Source organism: Scardinius erythrophthalmus (genome assembly GCF_964197995.2).
Source record: "Scardinius erythrophthalmus genome assembly, chromosome: 16".
Lineage (NCBI taxonomy): Eukaryota > Metazoa > Chordata > Actinopteri > Cypriniformes > Leuciscidae > Scardinius > Scardinius erythrophthalmus.
This window is the reverse complement of record NC_138236.1, coordinates 26,880,193-26,901,244: the sequence shown is the minus strand read 5'-3', so window position 1 is coordinate 26,901,244 and position 21,052 is coordinate 26,880,193. Positions and strand designations below refer to the sequence as shown.

Genomic DNA, 21,052 nt, shown 5'->3' with positions numbered 1-21,052 from the left:
TCTATCAATAAGACTGTGCACAGAAAATTTTTACTTTTTTTATAAAAATGATTGTCCATGGAATGTCCACATAAAATATAGAAACCCATGTGCATGGCTCTGAACCAGTTCATGGAATGAAAGCAAAAACCGAAAACAAAAAAAAATTACAGGAACAAAAAACAAAAACAAGTTTAAATGCTCTGAACAGAAACACTTATTTGAAAATATCATTAACCGGTTAATAACATTATTTTATCGTTCTTTTTAAGATTTTAATTTGGCAGTCAACCAATTATGAATTCAAATACGGCCTATGCAAATGTGACGTTGACGCATCCAGCATGAGTGAAATGCCTGCGTTCAGCTGTCAAGTCATCCAATTTAAGTCTCAAGACAATGTGATGGCATTAGCTGTTGGATCGCAGGAGTTTATCTGTTGATATGTTACCATGGCACGTTATATCCAGCATGGTGTTTTGAAACCAGTGAAAATTGCAGGTTAGTTTAGTACTGCTTCTATTCAGGAAACGTAAAAAACAAAAACAAACAAAAAAATTTATATTTTAAATGATTAAACACCTTGTTGTCAAAGTTAGTATTGTGGCTTTATGTATGGTGATACACTTGCGTGTGTAGTTACATTATTCATATTTTTCCAAAGTCAAGCTCAAATGGAGCTTGTAAGTGTAAGTAACGCAGTAAGTGCATCGCATTAAGTTTTTATTAACTTACATGTGACAGAGGTTATTACAGCTATGTGGGTACACAGTTTCTACTGTCATTTAGATTTGGAAAAAAGCTTGCGTTACAAAAGACAGACACTGTATTGGCTATGACTATACCAGACTAAGACACTCTTCTCCGCTCCTTAAATACATAAAACATTAGCCTTTACACACATCGTGTTTTGAATAATGAAAACGCTGTACATATTCAAAGAACTAGATTTGTATTTACCCTTGAGCTGCAAACAAGCAGAGATGGTGTCCAAAATGTGTGCAGGACTTCATTTACGATTGAGGCGGGTGGAGCTACTGTATGAGGCTTTGCTGACAGTTTGAGGATCCACTCGAGTTATGATTTTTTTTTTTTTTTTTTTTTTTTTTTTTTTTTTTCTAATCAAACTGTTTTCGGATCGATAATGTTACAGAAGAAACGCATGAACAGAAACATAAAAAAAAAAAAAAAAAAGCCCTGCCCGTGTGTGCACAGTATAAAAATAATTTTGTCTTGGGAATGACCCCATAAAGTAAGAGTGTGTGTGTGTGTGTGTGTGTGTGTGTGTGTGTGTGTGTGTGTGTGTGTGTGTGTGTGTGTGTGTGTGTGTGTGTGTGTGTGTGTGTGCGTGCACATAAATACATATGCATATAAGTGGAAGCAGGGCAGCAGGATGGGGCACTGTGTGAGAATGTTTTCAAGGGCAAATGGTGCCCAAGGATCAGGTGAACAGATTGTCTATGTGTGCTAGGGACATGCTGCATTTTAAATAGTTCATCCGAAAGGGAAATGTGTCACCTCAAAGACTCCACTCAGTATAAAAGCCTTTTCATGTGTTCACTCCATACGCTTTTCATTTTTGGTGGTAAACATTCCGAGTTTGCCCACAAACAATCACACATGATCTTCCCTGCAGTCTGTTTACGCAGCGACTGAGTTCACAGTTTGAAGCAACACATGGTTTGAAAAATGTAATTTGCAATGTTGTTTCTTCCAAAGGAGGCGGTGGGAAATATCGATCGCTTCAAATGCACAGGCCCAGTTTTGTGCCTGAGTACATGCGGAGGTCATGAGAGGCCTGCGCGTTACACGTCCCCATAGGCTTCGGGTTCTCCTCCTCTTCTCATTCTTTCTTTCTCTCCTCCAATCATCCATTCACAGCCCACAGTGGCATTAACACTCCCTAATCTCCCTGATTCCTGTGTGCTTTTCAGCCCACAGTCCCATTAGACTCCTCGGCCTGATTTCCCCGATGCATCTACAAGCCCTGCTAAGTAAACAGGGTGGATTTGGGAGGCCGTCTAAGCAGGTGTTAACTCTTGTTCTGCTCTGACTCCGCGTTGGCATGTGAACAATACCGGAGCCGCGGAGCCCGTGGACGCACACCAAAGGCCTTTCAGCGCCAAGGGATCTCCCTCCGGTCAGCCTCTCTATGGGCCGGGGAGGGGGCGGCGGTCTTTGGGGGTATTGTGTGGCCTCCTAAAGCACCGCACTCCATTCTGGAGTGGCCGGCGACATCATAAAGAGGGGCGGGATTAGGCGCGGCTGGCCCTTGCCCCAGAGTCTCTTGGGATTATGCCTTTATGGCAGAGGGCAGCAACAGATCAGCGCCAAAAGAGGCTAGAATCCCTGAGCCGACCACACAGGGCTTTGAGGGCCGAAATGAGCGGCAGAGAAAATCCCCACGGCCCTTGTGTGTCGCTTTTTGTCTTTATCTCAGTCTCAGGCTGAGCGGGAATTGTTGTGGTCTGGGTTGAGAACTCATACTCCATGTTGCTCCCCTGATGGACGTGTTAAGCCTCTAACTGCTGTCTCTACAGTCTCTACAGTCTCTGAGGATGAGAACATAACTTTTCAGCTCTCCTACCCAGAGCCAATATATATTTTTCTGCGTGGTATTCAGTTGATCACAATTCTAGCTGGTTTGGGGGTATGGATGGCATTCGTAATGAAATTGTTGATGTTAATTCTAATGCACGATCGCTTCTGCATTGCTTCTGTAGTGGCCACTGCAACTTCCTGTGCGGCGCAGTGAATGGAAATGGTGTGAAAGTTAAACACAAAATTACATCTTGAAAAGGTGTTACAGGGCAAAATTGATGCGATCCATCTTCACGCTAAAGATATTTAAAACTTCTGGAACTCATTACAAAAATTTGTTTAATATAATATACAAAATGTTATGTTTACTATAATTAATAATATGTATAATATTCTATGTTATAATTATTTGTGATCGTCCCGTGGAGTCCATTTCATTGACAAATAATGAGATCATTTTAATAATAAACACTTTTAAAATAATTCTTGCGAAAAGTGTTTACACAGACTTTTCAGTGTCTTTTTAGCCATAAATCCAATACAATAATTGGTCTTAACTGTGTATTAAACAGCAATACAAAACATTATTATTTTATAATAAATATTTATTTTATAAAATTCTACTGACAAATGTGTTCCACATAAGGTTATACAGGTTTGAAACAACATTAGGGTGAATGGATAATGACAAATCTTTTATTTTTTCGTGAACTATCCCTTCAAGAATCACAGATGTTTGAGTTTTGTGGCATCGCACTCCATTTTCAGTGTGGACAGACAGATTTCTTGTTTCTGGAAATTCAGAATTTTGGATTACAGAACTTTTTAGCGCAATGGGTTTGATTACCAGGGAATACTCTTAAACTTATCAAATGTATACCTTGAATGCAATCACTTTGGATAAAAGTATCTGCCAAATGTAAATTGAAAAAAAGCTAGAAAAAAATCCTGTTTTTCATATTATGTGTCCCTAAAAGTCTGAGAGAAACACCTAATGAGAAGTTCTAAAATAAATATATAAGACAGATTCTCTAAACCAGTTTTATTGACCGTCCATGGACAAACAGATTTGTAGTGCTGAGACTGATGAAGGATATAGTTTGATATTTCCCAAAAGCAACAGAAGAGCAATATAAAAGTTTGAGAAACATTTGTGTGAAGGGAGAGTTTGGCTGCAGCTCAGCTGTTCAATAATTCAGCCTGTTCTTTCGAACTGCTATATACAGTAGTTGCAGGTACAGTTGTGGTCAGAATTATTGGCATCCCTGGTAAATATGATCAAAGATGGCTGTAAAAATAAATCTGCATTGTTTATCCTTTTGATCTTTCTTTCAAAGATTTCACAAAACCCTAACCTTTCATTAAAGTAAAGGAATTGAAAGTGGAGTGAAATTCACATTATGAAATAATTTCTCCAAAACTTGTTGGCCACAATTATTGCCACCCCTAGAACAGAGTAAAATAATCTCTGAAGTATATTTTCATGAATATTTACATTTTTATCACACCAGGGTGAGTAAACAGGAAATTGTCCAGCTATGACTTGTTTGTTTCACAGGAGTTTAAATATGAGGAAACTCAAGGCCAAATTCCCTTAATCATCCATCACTATGAGTAAAACCAAAGAATATAGTTCTAATGTGCAGCAAAAGATTGTTGAGCTTCACAAAAGTGGCTGTAGGAAAATAGCTAAAGCATTGAAAATCCCCAGCATCATCAGGGCAAAAATGAAGAAGTTCCAATTAACTAAAGATGTTATGAATCTGCCTGGAAGAGGACATGTCTATATTGTCTTAATGCACCGTGAGGAGGAGAGTTTGAGTGGCCAAAGACTCTCCAAGGATCCCAAATGGAGAATTGCAGAGATTAGTTGAGCCTTGGGGTCAAAAAGCCATAGAAAAAAATCAAACAACCCCTACATCACCACGTGTTGTTTGGAAGGGTTTCAAGAAAAATCCTCCTCGCTCATCCAAAAACAAACTCCAGCATATTCAGTTGTCAGACACGACTGGAACTACAAATGGGATGAGGTTCTATGGTCAGATGAAACAAAAAAAAAAAGAGTTTTTGGCAGCAAAGCCACCAGATGGGTTTGTGCTAACAGGGATAACAAGTACCCCATGCCCACGGTTAAATATACTGCTGGATCTTTAATGTTGTGGGCCTATTTTTTTTGCTGGAGTTTCTGGACATCTTATTCAGATACATGGTATCATGGATTCTAGCAAATACCAACAGATAAAAACCTAATGGCCTTTGCTAGAAATCTTATAATGGGCCATGGTTGGATCTTCCATCAGGACAACAATCCAAAACAAACATCAAAATCAACACAAAAATGTGTCACTGAGCACAAAAGGAAGCTTCAGCCATGACCGTACCAGTCCCCTAAACTGAACCCTATAGAAAATGAGTGGGCTGAACTGAAGAGAAGAAGCACCAACATGGATCTGGGAAACTGAAGGATCTGGAGATATTCTGTATGGAGGAATGCAGGGCATCTTGATCTCTCAACTGATCTCTTGTTCTCCAAACTCATCAGGCATTATAGGAGAAAACTCAGAGCTGTTATCTTGGCAAAAGGAGGTTGCAAAAAGGCAATAATTAATAAAAGGGTGCCAATAATTATGGCCAATGTGTTTTGGAGAAAAACATTTATTTCATAATGTGATTTCCCCCCCACTTTCAATTCATTTACTTCAATAAAAGGTTGGAGTTTTGCAAATGTTTTGAATGAAAGATCAAAAGGATAAACGATGCAGATTTATTTTTACAGCCATATTTTATCATATTTACCAGGGGTGCCAATAATTCTGACCACAACTGTATATTGAACATTTGAAAAGATTTTCTTATTAACTCTGCTATTTGTAGACCAGTGTGTAATTTTTTCAATGTAAAAATAGTTTGTATGTAATATACACTGCCCGGCCAGAAGAAAAGGTTTCTGTTTGGATTTAAATAGGCAAATGCTTAAGAGTCTATTATTGGATCATTATTGCAGTGATTATAATGTCTCTAGCATGTTATTCATTTGGCAACAGTTCTTCTAACCCTAATTGATGGTGTGTGTAGCTTTTCATTTCTTAAACAACCATGTAGGAAGATAAATTCCTGGATGACAATGTCAAGATTCATTAGGCTCAAATTGTGAAGGAATGGTTGGGAGGGAGCATGAAGAATCATTTTCACACATGAATTGGCACCTCTGAGTCCAACCCTTACATTCATTGAAAGTTTTTGGGATGTGCTGGAGGAGACTTTACAGAGTGCTGGACTCTTGCACTGTCAATACAAGATCTTGACCAAAAAAATGTATACATCTCTTGATGGAAATACCATCACAACATTTATTTCCATCAAGAGGTGCATCATTTGTTGGTGCTGGTATATACATTATCACAGTGTGTTTTATGTGAATTGTTGAGATATCCGTGTTTCTCTCCCACAGCTGGCGTGTAATGACAGTGAGGTGTATGAGGAGGCCAGTCACAGTGTGTCTCTGCTGGCTCAGCTGTATGGAGGAGAGGGTGTGGAGCGCCTGCAGTCGGAGGAGATGCTCAGCCTGGCACACGCACTGCAGATGCACACTGAGCCCAGACAGCAGAAATTACTGCTCCGCCTGCTGAAACGATTGGTAAGTGCGTGCAAAAGCTGATCTGAGACCAGCTGAGCTGTACTCATGAATGCAATGTGAATGATTCATAACGTGTTGCAGTAAAAGCGAACAGTTCATTTTTGCTCTGTATGGTGAATATGGGCAAAGTGGGACATTGGATATGTGTATTTTAAGTAGCTAAATATATACGCATGCATATTTAACTGGCTTTTATTTTCTTATTTGATTTTACCTATTATGCTCTTTTTGATTTTACCTTTCCTTTAGTGTGTAATATGGCTGTTTGTGCATGTAAACAATCTGCAGAGTTACAAAGGGGCCCTGGGGCGGATTGGCCATCTGGAGCACCGAGAGTTTTCCATATATAAAGAATAAATGATAGTAAATTCGTGTAGCCTATCCTTCCTTCAGTACGCTCTAAGCGGTAGACCTGTCACTACACAGCGGGGCAGGATAAACAATAAATCATGTAAGCAATTCTAGTAGACCCCCTGAACAAAATTATGTACTGGTAAATGAGCATGGTAGGGGCCCTTTTAGTAGCTAAATGTTAACTCTAAGCAGAGGAAAAAGAAAGAAAGATTACAAAATAAATTAAAGTTCAAATGAAATTTCTGATTTTTTTTTTAATACACCATTTAGTCTCTAAACAGTAATAAGAATGGTAATAAAGAGTAACAGGAGATCACATATGAAGGAAATTGAGTTTTGAGCTTACTTTTCTGTGACTCTGGAAGAGGAACAAGCAGGGAGGTTTTTTTTATTATTTAATTTATTTTTTATTTTAAATTCTGGTGCTGTCAGAATCAGTGTGTCGGCTCAATATGTGATGTGTCTGTGTGTGGCAGGTCGATCCCTCTCTTTAATATTGTATGTTTGTGTGGTGAGAGGGCATGAACTGTGCTCGCTGTGCAGTGTGGCCTTCTGGGTCGTTGAGAGGTTGGTTACAACCATACAGAACGAGGCACCCAGACCCTCATGACTGTTGATGTCTTCTTTCTTTCTTTCTTGCTTTCTTTCTTTCTTTCTTTCTTTCTTTCTTTCTTTCTTTCTTTCTGTGTCTACATGTGAATATATTAGCCGATCATTACTGAGGTCATTTATATATTGAAGTCTTAAATGTACAGTAGCACGTTTAAATCCGCTCTCTCTCTTTCTTGATCCTCTCATCTGCATATATTTGTTGATTAGGGGACTGTCCAATATCAGCAAGGACGAATTATAAATCATCAGTCTGGATGAAAATAACACAGCAGGGATGTTTACATTCATCACACTATCATTGGCTGTGTGAAAGTCAGCGTGTCATTGATCATTCTTATTTATGATGGGCGAGACCATGAGGATGACTGATTTTTCAATCAGGATTAATCCCAGGAGCCCTTTCGTTATCCATGTTTTCAACAGTTTGCCTCGATTAACTATAAACATTTATTTTATAATTTGCAAGGCAGAGAAGATTTGCATAATCATGCCTAGATGTGATTATTTCATTTGCACTATGCAGTCGGTCAACATTTACTAAAAATTGACTCTATTTACTAAGTGTTGGAAAAATTTTCCCCCCTGTGGAAACCCCGTGTAAAATTCAACCACTTGCTTCACCTCTGAAATTTCCGTTACTATGAACACTTCATTTTCAGCACCTCTCATCCAATTTCCTGTCATATTGAGCAATTATTCTTGAGCTTTTGACCTCCATTATGCACAACAATATTCAAAGGCCCAATGATGTCATGATTTACTGGATTATTTTATTATTTGTTTATTTCTTTTTTTCACACTAAAATATATTTTTTTTTTAACTTGGAAAAGTGTGTTTTCATTATGAAAAAAAGTGGCCATTGAATTTTAAGATTTTATTTATTTGCATGACTTTTCCTTGTCTGGAGATCACACTTTTAAAATCAGGATACCTCATTTTTTTCCTAGGTCATAGGAACATGGTTCTTCAAAGAAAAAGAAAGTCTTGAGACCCCTCTTGAAAGTTTATTGAGGCCCCTAGTTGAGAACCACTGATATAAAAAACAGTCAATTCCCAATGGATAAAATAAAACTAGTGTTATGGTCACACTCCAAGATCCAGGAAAGGTCCTCCTTTCTTATTGCGTGAGAGTCAAGTCAAGTCACCTTTATTTATATAGCGCTTTAAAAGTGTCCCCAAATAAACAAGCCAAAAGTCAAAGGCGACGGTGGCAAGGAATGGGAGTCTGTTGTGTGTGCGTGCGTGGTTTGGAAAACATGTTGTTGTGGATTTGTTATTGTGTGTGAATATATGGGTATCCTTTGCTCATGGGAATGTGTGTTTGTTTATAGTATGCGCCCCTTGCCTGTGGTTGAGTCATCAGTGTTCTGATGACTTCATCTGCGCTGAAACACTGCAGATATTTGGATAGGAGCTGTTGGCTTTGGCAGACTCCAGAGAGAAGAGAGTGACCTCATCCAAACAAATCACTCACACACTGCCCAGCCACAAACTCAGACTGACACTTCAGGGACACTCAAGCACTGAAAAATAAACTCAGATTCCTATGAGCTTCTGTGGATAAAATTGCTCTCCTTTTTTCTTTTCTTTTTTTGCTGAAATGGCACCACTGTCCAATTAAGCAAAAGTTAATTAAGGCAATCAGGGTTCCTACAGTCATGGACAACCTTGGAAATTCAGGGAATTTAATTAATTTCAAAATTATCTGTAAAGAATGACTTCATCAGTCGACTTTGATTGGTTCCAGTTAGTTCTTAGAAATCATACTGGAAAATATTAATAATAATAATATTAATAAACATAGCTACAGGTAGCAATTATTGAGGCCAAACATGACATTGGCAAAATGGGGAGCTAAGCAAGCATGGCAGGTAGTATCAGACCAATGCAAAAATTAATACTTAAAGGTAGTGATGCACCTGAATGGAAATTCTGGCCAGAAACCAAAAATTCAGGATGTACTTTTTTTTAGATGTCTTGGTGTGTGGCGTCGGAACCTTTAAGGACGATGCCGACGCAGGAGAGAGATAATTGGCAAGTGTCTCTTTAATCCTGGGCATCTCTCCCTACCTGTGTTCATTTAGTCCACAATCGATGAATAGTTTGATAGTGAGGGACTCAAGACATGGGCAGAAACAGGCTTAGTCCAGGATCTCGACACCTCAGTGTGGATATCCGGAAAGATAGGTAGACTCCTATGTGGAGGTTGTGACTTTTACTCGGCAGGAAGCACTCATCTAGTTTGCTCTTGCAATGTGTTTCCTGCTTTTCGCTTGGCCATTCAATATTTGACCATTGACCAACTGAAAAGTCACTTTTTTTTTTTGTTATTTAAAGGGTGCATTTAGTAATATGCGCCTATAGGCCGGTGCACAACACGCATGTACACTCTGCTTTTTACACACACAGTGTGTGCAGCAGCACACAAACATGCCAAGTATTAAAAAATAAAAAGATTACAATGTAAAAGATTATTATTGTGTACATAAAGATATGGTGGAATCCGGCTTGTCCCGTGGATGATCTACTTGTGCGCTTTAACCTCGCGCACGAGCAGATCCGTTTCCTCGCTAGAAAAGCGTTCATTCATTCCCCTTGCATATTCCGCAATATAAGTAGCAATCCGTCATGGCGCGAACGCAACTGGCTTTTAAAGGGAATAGGAGATGAGACTCTGATTGGTTTATTGCACATTATGCCCAAAACACACCTATTACTCATTAAGAGAATAGGGACAACCATTTTAGATCTTGCGTCGAGCGCGACAACCATTTTTCCCGTCATTAAACTAGAAAAAGTGGATTCGGACACACCCTGAGTGCACTTGCGCCATGCGCTTAAATCGTTAAAATAAGGCCCATAACCTCACATACATTTGGGCATGCTCTTCTGTGAATTTGTTCACAAGTTATTTAAAAATGGTTGGACTAATCTGTCTATCTATAAATTACAGAAACGTCTGTGTGTCTGTCTGTGTGTCTGTTATTCGCATATCTCTCAAACCGTTAGACCGATGGATTTCGAACTTGACAGGTGTCTTGCTACGGGCACTAGTAAGTGCAGTTCCAAGTTTGACGTTGTTTGGATTAGAAATGCAAAAGATATTGTTAAATATATCTGTAAAATAAACACTTAGGTTGTGGTTTAAAAAAAAACATTCTGACATAAACACAAGAAAAATAACAAAGAAAAAAAACTAATGGATACAGTAGGTGCTTCTTCACCTTATTCACCTGTGTTGAACAAGTTTAAACAAATGTTATGGAAATTAATTGGTCAAAATGTGTGGAAACCCTGACATCAGAAATATGTTTGTCTCTCATGTTGGTATCCCGTCATTGATTGCATCAGTTTTTCCCCTCCTGATAAGAACTGAATAAGTTCCTCTGAATGCAAACAAATCTCAAACTGCTCTGAGCTTCAGACGTGGAATACTGTCTAGACAGAGAGAGAAATATTTTCAGTTAAGGTTATGTTACTAGTCTCTGGAATGACGGTGTCAGAAAGACCAGCACAGCATATCGCTCTCACACAATTACACAGTTTTACAGGAAGATGAACTCCATGACAGCAATTAAAACATGATTTCTGCTTTCAGTACATCTGCTTCCAGTACAATTGTTTTTGTAGATATTAAAAGGGTTATGAACTGGATTATTTTATTATTTTAGAATGTTTCCTGGGGTGCCCCTATAATGTTAGTATGATTTTCATATAAAAAATTATCATAATTTAGAAATAAAAGGCATTTTTCCAAGCCTGATTTTAGCCTCTAATTTGAACGCTCTGTTTGAAGGGGCGTGTCTGCTGTGAGACTTCAGTGTAAACGCTGAATTATGATCAAAGCATTATATTTAGATCAGTTCCATCAAATGTTGCAATGATTAGCATTGAGCAGATGAAAATGCTCACATCATCAATTTCTGCACTCTCACGAATGCTTTCACCAAATAACAATGCAAACACAATGTAAATACAATAAGAGCTTCGTTGTGCAGTGTAACAGCGTCATTATTTCATAACGAGCGTTGACGAGTGTCCAGATAAACTCGCACTGTGTGATTGACAGCTTGGGCGATTGGAAAGGGAGCATTCTTTGATTGCTTTCTGTATATAATTGAATCACAGTTTAAATAAGATTAATTTCATCCTACGAGAAACGATGTGAAGTTGATCGTTTATTCACTCACTAGCTTGATTTACTGATGCATAAACAGTATTGAACGATATTGAGAGAAAGATTATCTGTCTGAACTTGATTACACAGAAATCACTGATCACAGATCAGGCATTAGAATGAACATGGTTTCTTGCAAGTTTGTGGCATTGCTGGCAGATCCATATCGTAAAAGTCTGTTTGCAAAGCCTTCATTGAAATTACGACTGATTCACCAAATAATCCACAGTGAAATGCACCGGATACAGACAAATAATGCACTGCTGAGACATTCACATTGTTGTAAAAAAAAAAAAAAAAAAAAAAAACCACTTTCCTAGCATTAGGATCATTTGGAAGGTAATGGTATTGATCCTGTGTTGATCTTTTCTCGTTCTCATGTCACTATTCACTAACGCGCCAGTGGGTAGGGCCAAAGATGCAGTGATGTAGACTTAGGCGCTGATATTCTTCTGCAAAGGCGGTCTTTTGCTGCCCTGTGATGTCACAAGTCTCCACTTTTGAGATCCTGTCGTTTTCTGGCCTTGGTTTCATTAAAAGCAGTTTTTGGAATAACAAGGAAGTTTTGAGTTTTGAAACTTACAGGGTGTTTTTATAGTATAACAAACTCTTAACTGTCAAAAGATCAAGGAAAATTTGAATTCTCAGTTCATGACCCCTTTACCATAGATTTTTATATTAGAGCAGTGGCCCAGGGCTGATATCTCATCAACACATTTCTCTTACACATTCAAGTACGAATCTACTGAGGTCACACACCTTGAATGAGAAGTGTGTATTATTCAGGGAAATAAAATATCTCTGGCTAATATAAAGTCAGTGTACACTAAAGTTCAAACGTTTGGGTTTGGTAAGATTTTTGAAAAAAGTATCTTATGCTCACCAAGGCTACATCTATTTTTATCAAAATGTTGAAAGAATTGTGAAATATAATTACATTTTAAAAGAACTGTTTTCTATTTTAATATATTTAAAAATTTTATTTATTTCTGTGATGCAAAGCTTAAGTTTCAGCGTCATTACTGCAGTCTTCAGTGTCACACGATCCTTCGGAAATCATTCTAATATGCTGATTTGGTGCTCAAGTAACATTTCTCATTATTTTCAGTGATGAAAACAGTTGTGCTGCTTTTTTTAACATTTTTTGTCTTTACTGTCACATCAATTTAATGAATTGTAACTGGCTCAAGTTGGTCATGCGAATTTGCCACATTTACTAAAGTGCTCTACCAATCTGTCACACCTTCCTACTTTTTCCCATCTTTCTCTCGCTTTCTCTTTTTGTGTAATCACCAAACACTTTTTTTAGTCACTGTAATGTGTGCAGTGTAATCTATTTCACAGTGTAATGTGTGCTTCAGTGTTCCAAATGCTTGTGTGGAAGCCTCTCTCTCTCTCTCTCTCTCTCTCTCTCTCTCTCTCTCTCTCTCTCTCTCTCTCTCTCTCTCTCTCTCTCTCTCTCTCTCTCGATCATCCACCCCCGTTTCTGCCCCCCTAGGATCTTCTCCCTCCATCAAGAGCTATTATAGGCCTCATTAGTGTCATCGAGCCAGATCACAACACTTCTGTTGTTTTAGCACTGTCTCTCCTTTTATCTGTCTGTTTATTACTGTCTCCACCTGTCTCTGTGTCTCTCATCCTGGATTTAGAGGAAGATGTAAATAATGGCTTTCTTTTGTTAAGGTGTGGTAGAGAGGACTGTGTGTTTGTAAGCACTGAAACATAATATATATATATATATATATATATATATATATATATATATATATATATATATTGCATATACATATATAGTGTGCCATTTGTGTTTAACAAAGCATGCGATTGACTGGTGCTTCTTTATTGATCATAGAATACACTCAGTAAAGGTGCTGTCTGTTTGCCCTTAGCAGAACATATGGCTATAGATGTGATTGCTGGTCATTTTGGACTGATCAAATACTCAACAAATTAATGAACTGCTGATTTTGTGGACTTTGGGATGGCGGTTGATAGAACTAGTTCCTTCCAAGCTATTTTTTTGACTGTGTACAAATGTGTCAGATTGTCATCTTTGACTATGCATTGCATCTTCATGTGCTGTCACCTCTCACCATCTGTATCACATTTATAAGTGGGAAAAAATAGCTAAAAGTGTAAAATGGTCATCTAGCTGATTTTTTTATTTGGTATAACCAAACTAATAGTCACTGTATACAGTATCTCTATAGTTTCTCTCCCAACACTAATAAATCAGACTGCAAGGAACAGCGCAAACACCATCATTAATCACAATATCAAAAAATGTTGAAAAAGTCACACAATAATTCTCATGTGTTGCCATGATCGATCATTTGATGGCACCTCAGAGTACTTACGTCCATCTCTGTTTGTGTGTGGGGTTTTTTTATGCACTAAAGCATGTCTGTTGTTTTTGTGTTTTAAATTGTCCTCTTTGATTTATGACTTGCTGTCCCTGTCCTAATTACACACAGGCTCTGTCACTGCAGTGCTAATGGAATGAAATGACCTGGTCACATTACTGCCCTCATCTGCTGTCTGCCTTCCAAGACTTCTGGAGATAAATCACCCCGTCGGGCGTTTCTTACACACACACACACACACACACACACACACACACACATACTCTCTCTTGGCATCCCTCTGATGTGTTGCTGTATGCATGGTATTTTATTGTCATGTCTGATTCCACCTAATGATTCAGTCTCTAGAGAATACTGCTCTGCTCTAATCCACATTGAGCATGAGTAATTAGCTTCCTTCTCACAGGCAAATGACACTGTTTGTTCCTTCATAACCTTCTGCTTTTTGATATAGCTGTTTTATTTGTGAATCTGTAGAAGTTTGACTCTTTTTGTTTAAACTTTCCCTGACTTCCTATATTACAGCCAATTAGTTGCATTAAGCACAAAGTTCTGATTGGTGGTAATTGGTAAGGCAAGCATCATTACTACTGTATCGCTTATGATACTGCTACGAGTAATAACTCAATTGTTGAGAAGAGGACAATTCCTCTGGAGGACCATAAAAGCCATATCTATGGACCAGATACCTGCTGCATTTTAAATAAGTTTCTCACCTCTGCTGTAACCTAGGGGTTAGGTCGCATGCTCCATCATATTTGACCATGGTTCTCCTGTGGCCAGCAAGCTTTCAAATCTGCATCATTTGCAGATTCTGTTTCTTGTCCTCTGCCCACTCTGCCGTGCAAAGGCAAAAGACCGTAACTTCGTTTTTGGTCGAAAATGAGTTATTTATATTTTTGGCACATTCAAGACCTCCTTTATCATGTGGATAAGTATCTTGAGTCAATGGTGTTGTTTTTTCGAGAAAATAATGAGTTGTCTTAACAGTAACTTCCAAAAGCCCATGAGAAACCAAGGCAGAACACCGTAACACCAGTTACCGCTCTTTTGCTTTGTTATGGTACTCTGGCTTTGTTTAGTCGCGCGTCAATATGAAGTTACTGTGACGGTGTTCTATCAAATAAGGCTACCTATCAGATTGTACGGTTATCTGCCTTTGTTTTACTGTCCATTAAAATTGAAATGAGTATGTAGCCTGTGTACTTTGTACAGCTGTCATCAGTCCCTCTAACTTCTGATGTCCTCAGAGCTTTGTCCTGCACAAACGCAGTCAGAACATTTAGTATGGTCTGAACCCGCTCCATCGACAAACGTGCAATATCAATTGTGAAGGATACATGCAGAGTTGACAGAAAATTGTTACACATGCCATAGCAGATGAATACAACAAAGAACTAAAGCCCCGCCTCACCCAGTTCGGGTACCGGACCTGGTTGAAACACTCATGCATCTAGCTGGCAGAGTGGCAAAACTTCGCCGGCGCCTTCGACACCGCCCTAAACACGGTCTAGCCAACGCTGGACTAATATATCTATGGAGGTATTTTGTCATGTCAAATGTATTAACAATGCCATCAGAATGCAACCAAAGCACAGGATAGCAATAATTAGATGGCTATAAGTAATTGTAAATCATACAAAATAAATGCCATGATGACTAGATTTTATACAGGTGTTAACTATAATGATTTTGTTAATGGTGATCAGCAACTAAATATTGATAATGTGGTTAAAGGTTAAAATATTGATAAAGTTGATAAAGGCCTTTTGCCTTTGCATGACTTCTCACTTTTTGCTGACAATACAAAGGCAGAGTACAGTAACTTTAAAATAGGGGTCAAAAGTCAAGTTTGAGCTCAAGATTTTTTTATGTACATCATTTTCATTACTAAAACATCTAATTGCCAGATTTCCAGTGTCCTACCTAAAATAAATTTGGCGGGACAACTAAAAATCTTTAAAGTAATTTTTCTCAGTTCCACACTCTAGCGAGTTAAGGTCTTTTGCCTTTGTAGGGAAGCACTATCCTGTCAATATTAGGTGGCAAAAAGCCCAAAAACATGATTCTCATCATTATGATTTTCGTCTCCCCTGCTGTGACGAGCCCTGGACCACAAGGACACGAGTGTGGCTGCTGTTCTACATTCTCAATCAGTTCACCGAGTTGTTGGTGAGAACGAAAGGGGCGAACGAGGAGACAGCTAGAGACAGAGAAGGGACGGACGCAGGGAGACATTCCCTGAGATACACATCACACAATGCTCTCAGGGTAACAGAATGTGGCAGTGTGTATCGAGTGCATGAATAATGCAGAGGAAGGAGCAGGACAGTGGTGCTAGCAGACGCTCGCTCACACACAAACACATGCACACACTTTTGCACGGCAAGCTCCTACTCCTGGGACTCAGAGGCGTGCTCATTAGCTCTGCTGTGGCCACCCCTGCAGACTGGAGCCCCTCACAGCGTGACAGTAGCAACAATGGCCTCGTCGCTCAGCCCAGCTGCAGCATGAAAGAGTATTGACCCAGGTACGGTGCCTCGGGCCACCGGCCTCCGCTCACAAACACACATTTGCACACTCCTCCATGGGCAAAACTTGTTTTCGAAAGATGAACCGCCAGGCCTGGATACCACACTGCTGTGTCGAAGGTGTGAGCTGAATTGTCGATGAGGTTGGGAACAGGAAGGAGGAGTGACTTTGCTGCGATTGACAATTTTCCTGTGCAGTTATTGGTGATCATCTTTCCTGCATTTGTTACTTGTGAGGATGTTATCCCCTTCAAATTTATGTTAAAACTGCCCTACCCCACAGGCAGATCTTTCAAGGTTTCCTGGAGGTGAAGGGCGTCTAAGTTTCATCACCTAACCACCGGGGTGCCTCAGGGTTCAGTGTTGGGCCCCTCCTCTTCTCGAAATACACTGCTTCACTTGGCACACTTGGTTTCTACCATCACTTGTGCCCGTACAATATTAGGACAGTCAGACCTGTCTGAATATACTTTGCAGCTCCTGGTCCAGGTGTTTGTCATCTCAAAACTGGAATCCTTCAACGATTTGTAAGCTGGATTTCCTAATCAAACAATGGCTAGCCAATGAAATAATCCCCATGATCATGGCAGCATGTCTTGTCTTCACTAGGGGTCCATGTATGTCTAGTCTTCAAGGGTCCATGTCACACTCCATTGGCTATCCACATAAAGCTGCCTGCATCAAATTCAAGACTGCAGTTTACAGCTGAACTTTGTGCTATTCTGGTATACATTGGATACAATTTCCTACTAAATCAATGTAATACTGATTAATCTAGCAGATCTTACTCCACTATAATATAAATGTTACTAGCCCTAACAACAATTGTACTGTTGTTCCTCACTGACCTTGTCCTAGTTTGACTTTGTAGGGTTCAGCATTGTCAATGTCATGTTCCATTTCCAACACAGCAAAGGCAAAACTGTATTGTTTCTCCATCTCTCCCTGCTCTCTCCATCCATTTTTATCTGTCCTCTATCCCATCTGTGCTATCCGCTCTGCATGGTGTCTGCAGTAAAAACAATGCTCTCCAGCTTTCTATTATCAGCATAGATCTGCATTATCTCACACAATTATCAGCTCCAGAAACAGCACACGCATTGTGATTTGAGTGTTCGTACGCTGCGTGCTGCACAGTTGCATAAAAAGTTTTTAATGCCTGAGGTTTCAGCTCAGGTGTGTGAGCTGAGTCTGAGTCTGAGGTGGTGTTAGTCTCTACAGTAGATACAGTACACATAGCTAATATTTTTGATTAATAGCCAGGACCTGTAGACCTCATCTTAATTTGGGTGAAAGCCTCTGATTGGACAGGTTATCACATCAAGAGCAATGTCAAATTCAGTGTAATATCATGAAACCACCGTATATCCAGGATGTTTCCTATGCCTTCTGCCCGATACTCTGGGATAGGCTGCTGCATCCCTACATAGGTTGCTTTGGAGAATGGAAGAATGGACTATGAAACCCAACATGTAGTCTACCCTAGTCAGACCTTTGTCTAACAACATAAGCTGTGGTCTAAAGTGCAGTTTGTTCCAGCCAAGTCCAACTTAGACTGAAAAAGACTGGTTTACTGATATGCAATGCGACCAACCACAGGTTGATTTGTTTTTATATGTTCTTTATGAATAGGTTTATGTGAAGTCAATTATATTCAAACAATGATGTGGCAGTATCACAAAAAAAAAAACCCACTGGGTAATCATTCAATACTGTGGTATATAGAAGTACACTGGATAGTAGCTATACCGTAGTACTACCACAATACTTTTTTTTAAGGGAATAATGAACCTGCACTTTACAAGCTGGAGGAACCAGTGTCTGTCTCTGTCTAAAATGTCTGTCTCTTTAAAAGTAACAAGTACATAATTTCATAAATATAACTTGAACACCATACACAATTATGCATATATTTCCTAATACTTAGCATCTCTAACAAAACTAAGCTTATCTGTTAGAGATTTTATGCTAATAACCTAATTCCACTAACTTTAGCAAATCCAAATACTTGTTCTTCCTCAAAAGTGTGCATAATATCAACCTGATACATTAAACACAACAAAGTGCTTTGAGGTTTTGTGTACAATGTGCATCAAGGGAATGTGGGTGGTGTGTGGATGTGCCATCTGAGGCTGAGACTACCTAATGTGTTAAATGTGGTAGAAGAGGCTAATCTGTTGTACTAAAAACTCTACAAACTGTCTTCTTTACAAAATTCTCTCTTTGAATTTGTCAAATCGAAATTGGATTGACCTAGATCTGGTAACATTATTATATGAAAGGCTCTAGCACACTAGTTCCGTTAAGAGGTGCAAGGCTCCAAATAAATGACACATTCTACACATATCCTTTCAAACATCATTCTTTCCTTCCGCTTCCCGCACCATACAGCAAGACAGGTCGTCACTCTGCTGTCTTCGGAACATTCAGTAATATGAAAGAGTGATGAACCGAAGCCGGTTTGACGTAAACCTGTACGAGCATGGATTATTCAATCGGACAAACTTGCGAGTGATGGTTGGATGTTTTATGAATCCGACTGCTTTCACCACCTATGCAAAAAAGCTTTATATTTATGCAAATGATGCAAATTAATTTACATTGTTCGGAGTGACAGAGAGCACTTATTCACACGCGAGTGGGCAAGTGACAAAGGGTTTCAATTAAAGCAAGAAAAACCAAGCTCACTCATCCATCTCTCACCCCAGCCATCAACAAAGGCCTTTTAATTAGTATTCATTAATTGCAGTGCTGTAAAATCTATGCATGCTCATTTTTATCAAGCCATCAAAGACCTCACTAATTGCCTCTATAATATCAGAAATAGATCCAGCACATGATGAAGGGATTTTCAAAGAACAGTACAAAGGCTAAAGAGGAAGAGGGCTCCATTTCATGCCCGGGCCACTCAAAAAATTGGGTCAGAATAGGAACAGTATATGTTCTGAGTAACCAGAGTGCTGTGTTTAAAAAGAAGAGTCAGTGCATGCTGTTTATGAGTCAGCAAAGACCACTGCAGATCGACATATTCCGAGGATGGGTAATGTTAGAGTTTTAATGAGAAAGTTGATGAATAAGAGTTAGGACCAAAAGATCTCAAGAAGTTAAATAATCAGAATTAGAGGTTTGTTTCTTTTAGTCCATTTGCTTACAGGTAAAATTGACCAAATTTGCATATACACGTTTAAAATTGAGTCCTTGCCTTTTGGGAAAACAAACCAAAAACATAACTCGCCCTGCACTTAACAACTTTTTGTCCAGTCAAGTGCTAATTGCAAAGTATAGTAAATCATGACTGTTATGTAAATGAATATTGGCTATTAAATAAATGGACAAGCCCCTTGGTATGTCCCTCCCAACCGGTTTCAATTGGTAGATGTTAACTCAGGGCTGAAAATACATTCTTCAAGTGGGGTCTGTAGACTGCTGATAAACTAGGAAGCTTCTTGCTTACGTTTTTGCCATTTTCTACAAGGTTTCTATAAGGATCTTTAACAAACATGCAGGTTAACATGAAGACTTCCAAAGTAGTAGTAGTAGTAGTAGTAGAACTTTATTATTCAGCCTTAGCTGAAAATTGGTCTTTGGTCTCGCCATACAATCACAAAACAATGAACAATACACAATACACAATATACATCAATAATTAAAATATTCACATTTCATTCCTCTTATTCAAAAGACTTATTGCATTTGGTACAAAAGTTTGTTTATATATTGCTTTGGTCGCTTTTGGTACTCTGTAGCGACGACGTGATGGTAATAATTCAAAAACATGATTCAAGGGGTGTGTTGTGTCTCTTGCTATAGTCCAAGCTTTTCTCTGAACCGCAATTTGATATAACTCTGCAACTGATTTCTGCTTAGATCCTATAATTTTTCCTGCTACTCTTGTAATTCTGTCTAATTTTACTTTATTCACAGATGTAACTCGCCCAAACCACACAGTTATATTATACCCTAAAACACTCTCAATTAAACTTATATAAACTCTTTGCAGAACAGCCTGACTTACAGAAAATTCTCTCAATTTCCTTAGCAAGAATAGCCTTTGATTTGCTTTCTTACAAATAAGATTCACATTATCAGAAAAAATCAATTTACAGTCAATCATGGTTCCCAAATACTTAAAAGTCTTCACAATTTCAACTGTTTGATCACATAACATGATTTCTGTTACAGGCTCTGAATAATTTAAAATCAACTCTTTTGTTTTATTTACATTTATCAATAAAGAACTTGCTTCACACCATTTTTTCTAGTCTCAAAACCTGCTCCTCGTACTCAAAGTGTACACAGTCTTTCCATAAAAGTGCCACAAGTGCCATATCATCTGCATATTTGTATAATTTATAATTCTCATGCTGCACTCTTATATCACTTGTATAGACAGAAAACAACAGAGGTGACAGGACACATCCTTGTGGTGCCCCCGTGTTTAAAAACATAATATCGGATTTAAACCCCCGTACACATACTCGCTGTGGTCTATTTGTTAAAAAATTCTTTATCCAATGTACTATTCCTCCATTTACACCAAGAACAAAGAGACGTTCCAAGAGTAGATGTATCTGCATAGTATTAAAGGCAGTAATCAATAAAAAGAACACGCACATAAGCCTTCGCTTGTTGTAAATGGCTAGCAATTGTATCAACCAAAGTGAGTATTGCATCCTCTGTCCCTCTTTGCGGTTTATATGCAAATTGCAATACATCTAATTGCTCTGAAATGTATGGTTTCAGGTGATAACTAACTACCCTTTCCATGCATTTAGCAAGTATTGATGTTAGAGCCACAGGACGAAAGTCCTCTAGATTTTTCGCTCTCACTTTTTTAGAAAGGGGTCGTATAAATGA

At 38.7% G+C, this 21,052-nt stretch overlaps 1 protein-coding gene across 1 annotated transcript in view; it reads left to right on the top strand.

The window, feature by feature from the left end:
• Positions 1-21,052, top strand: part of ulk4 (unc-51 like kinase 4) — a gene marked incomplete at its 5' end in the record, with an annotated part of 224,362 nt that overhangs the window by 174,634 nt on the left and 28,676 nt on the right. The window contains one exon of the mRNA XM_081389791.1: positions 5,972-6,157. Coding sequence (XP_081245917.1) covers positions 5,972-6,157 — 186 coding nt within the window. The remainder of the gene's footprint in view (positions 1-5,971; positions 6,158-21,052) is intronic.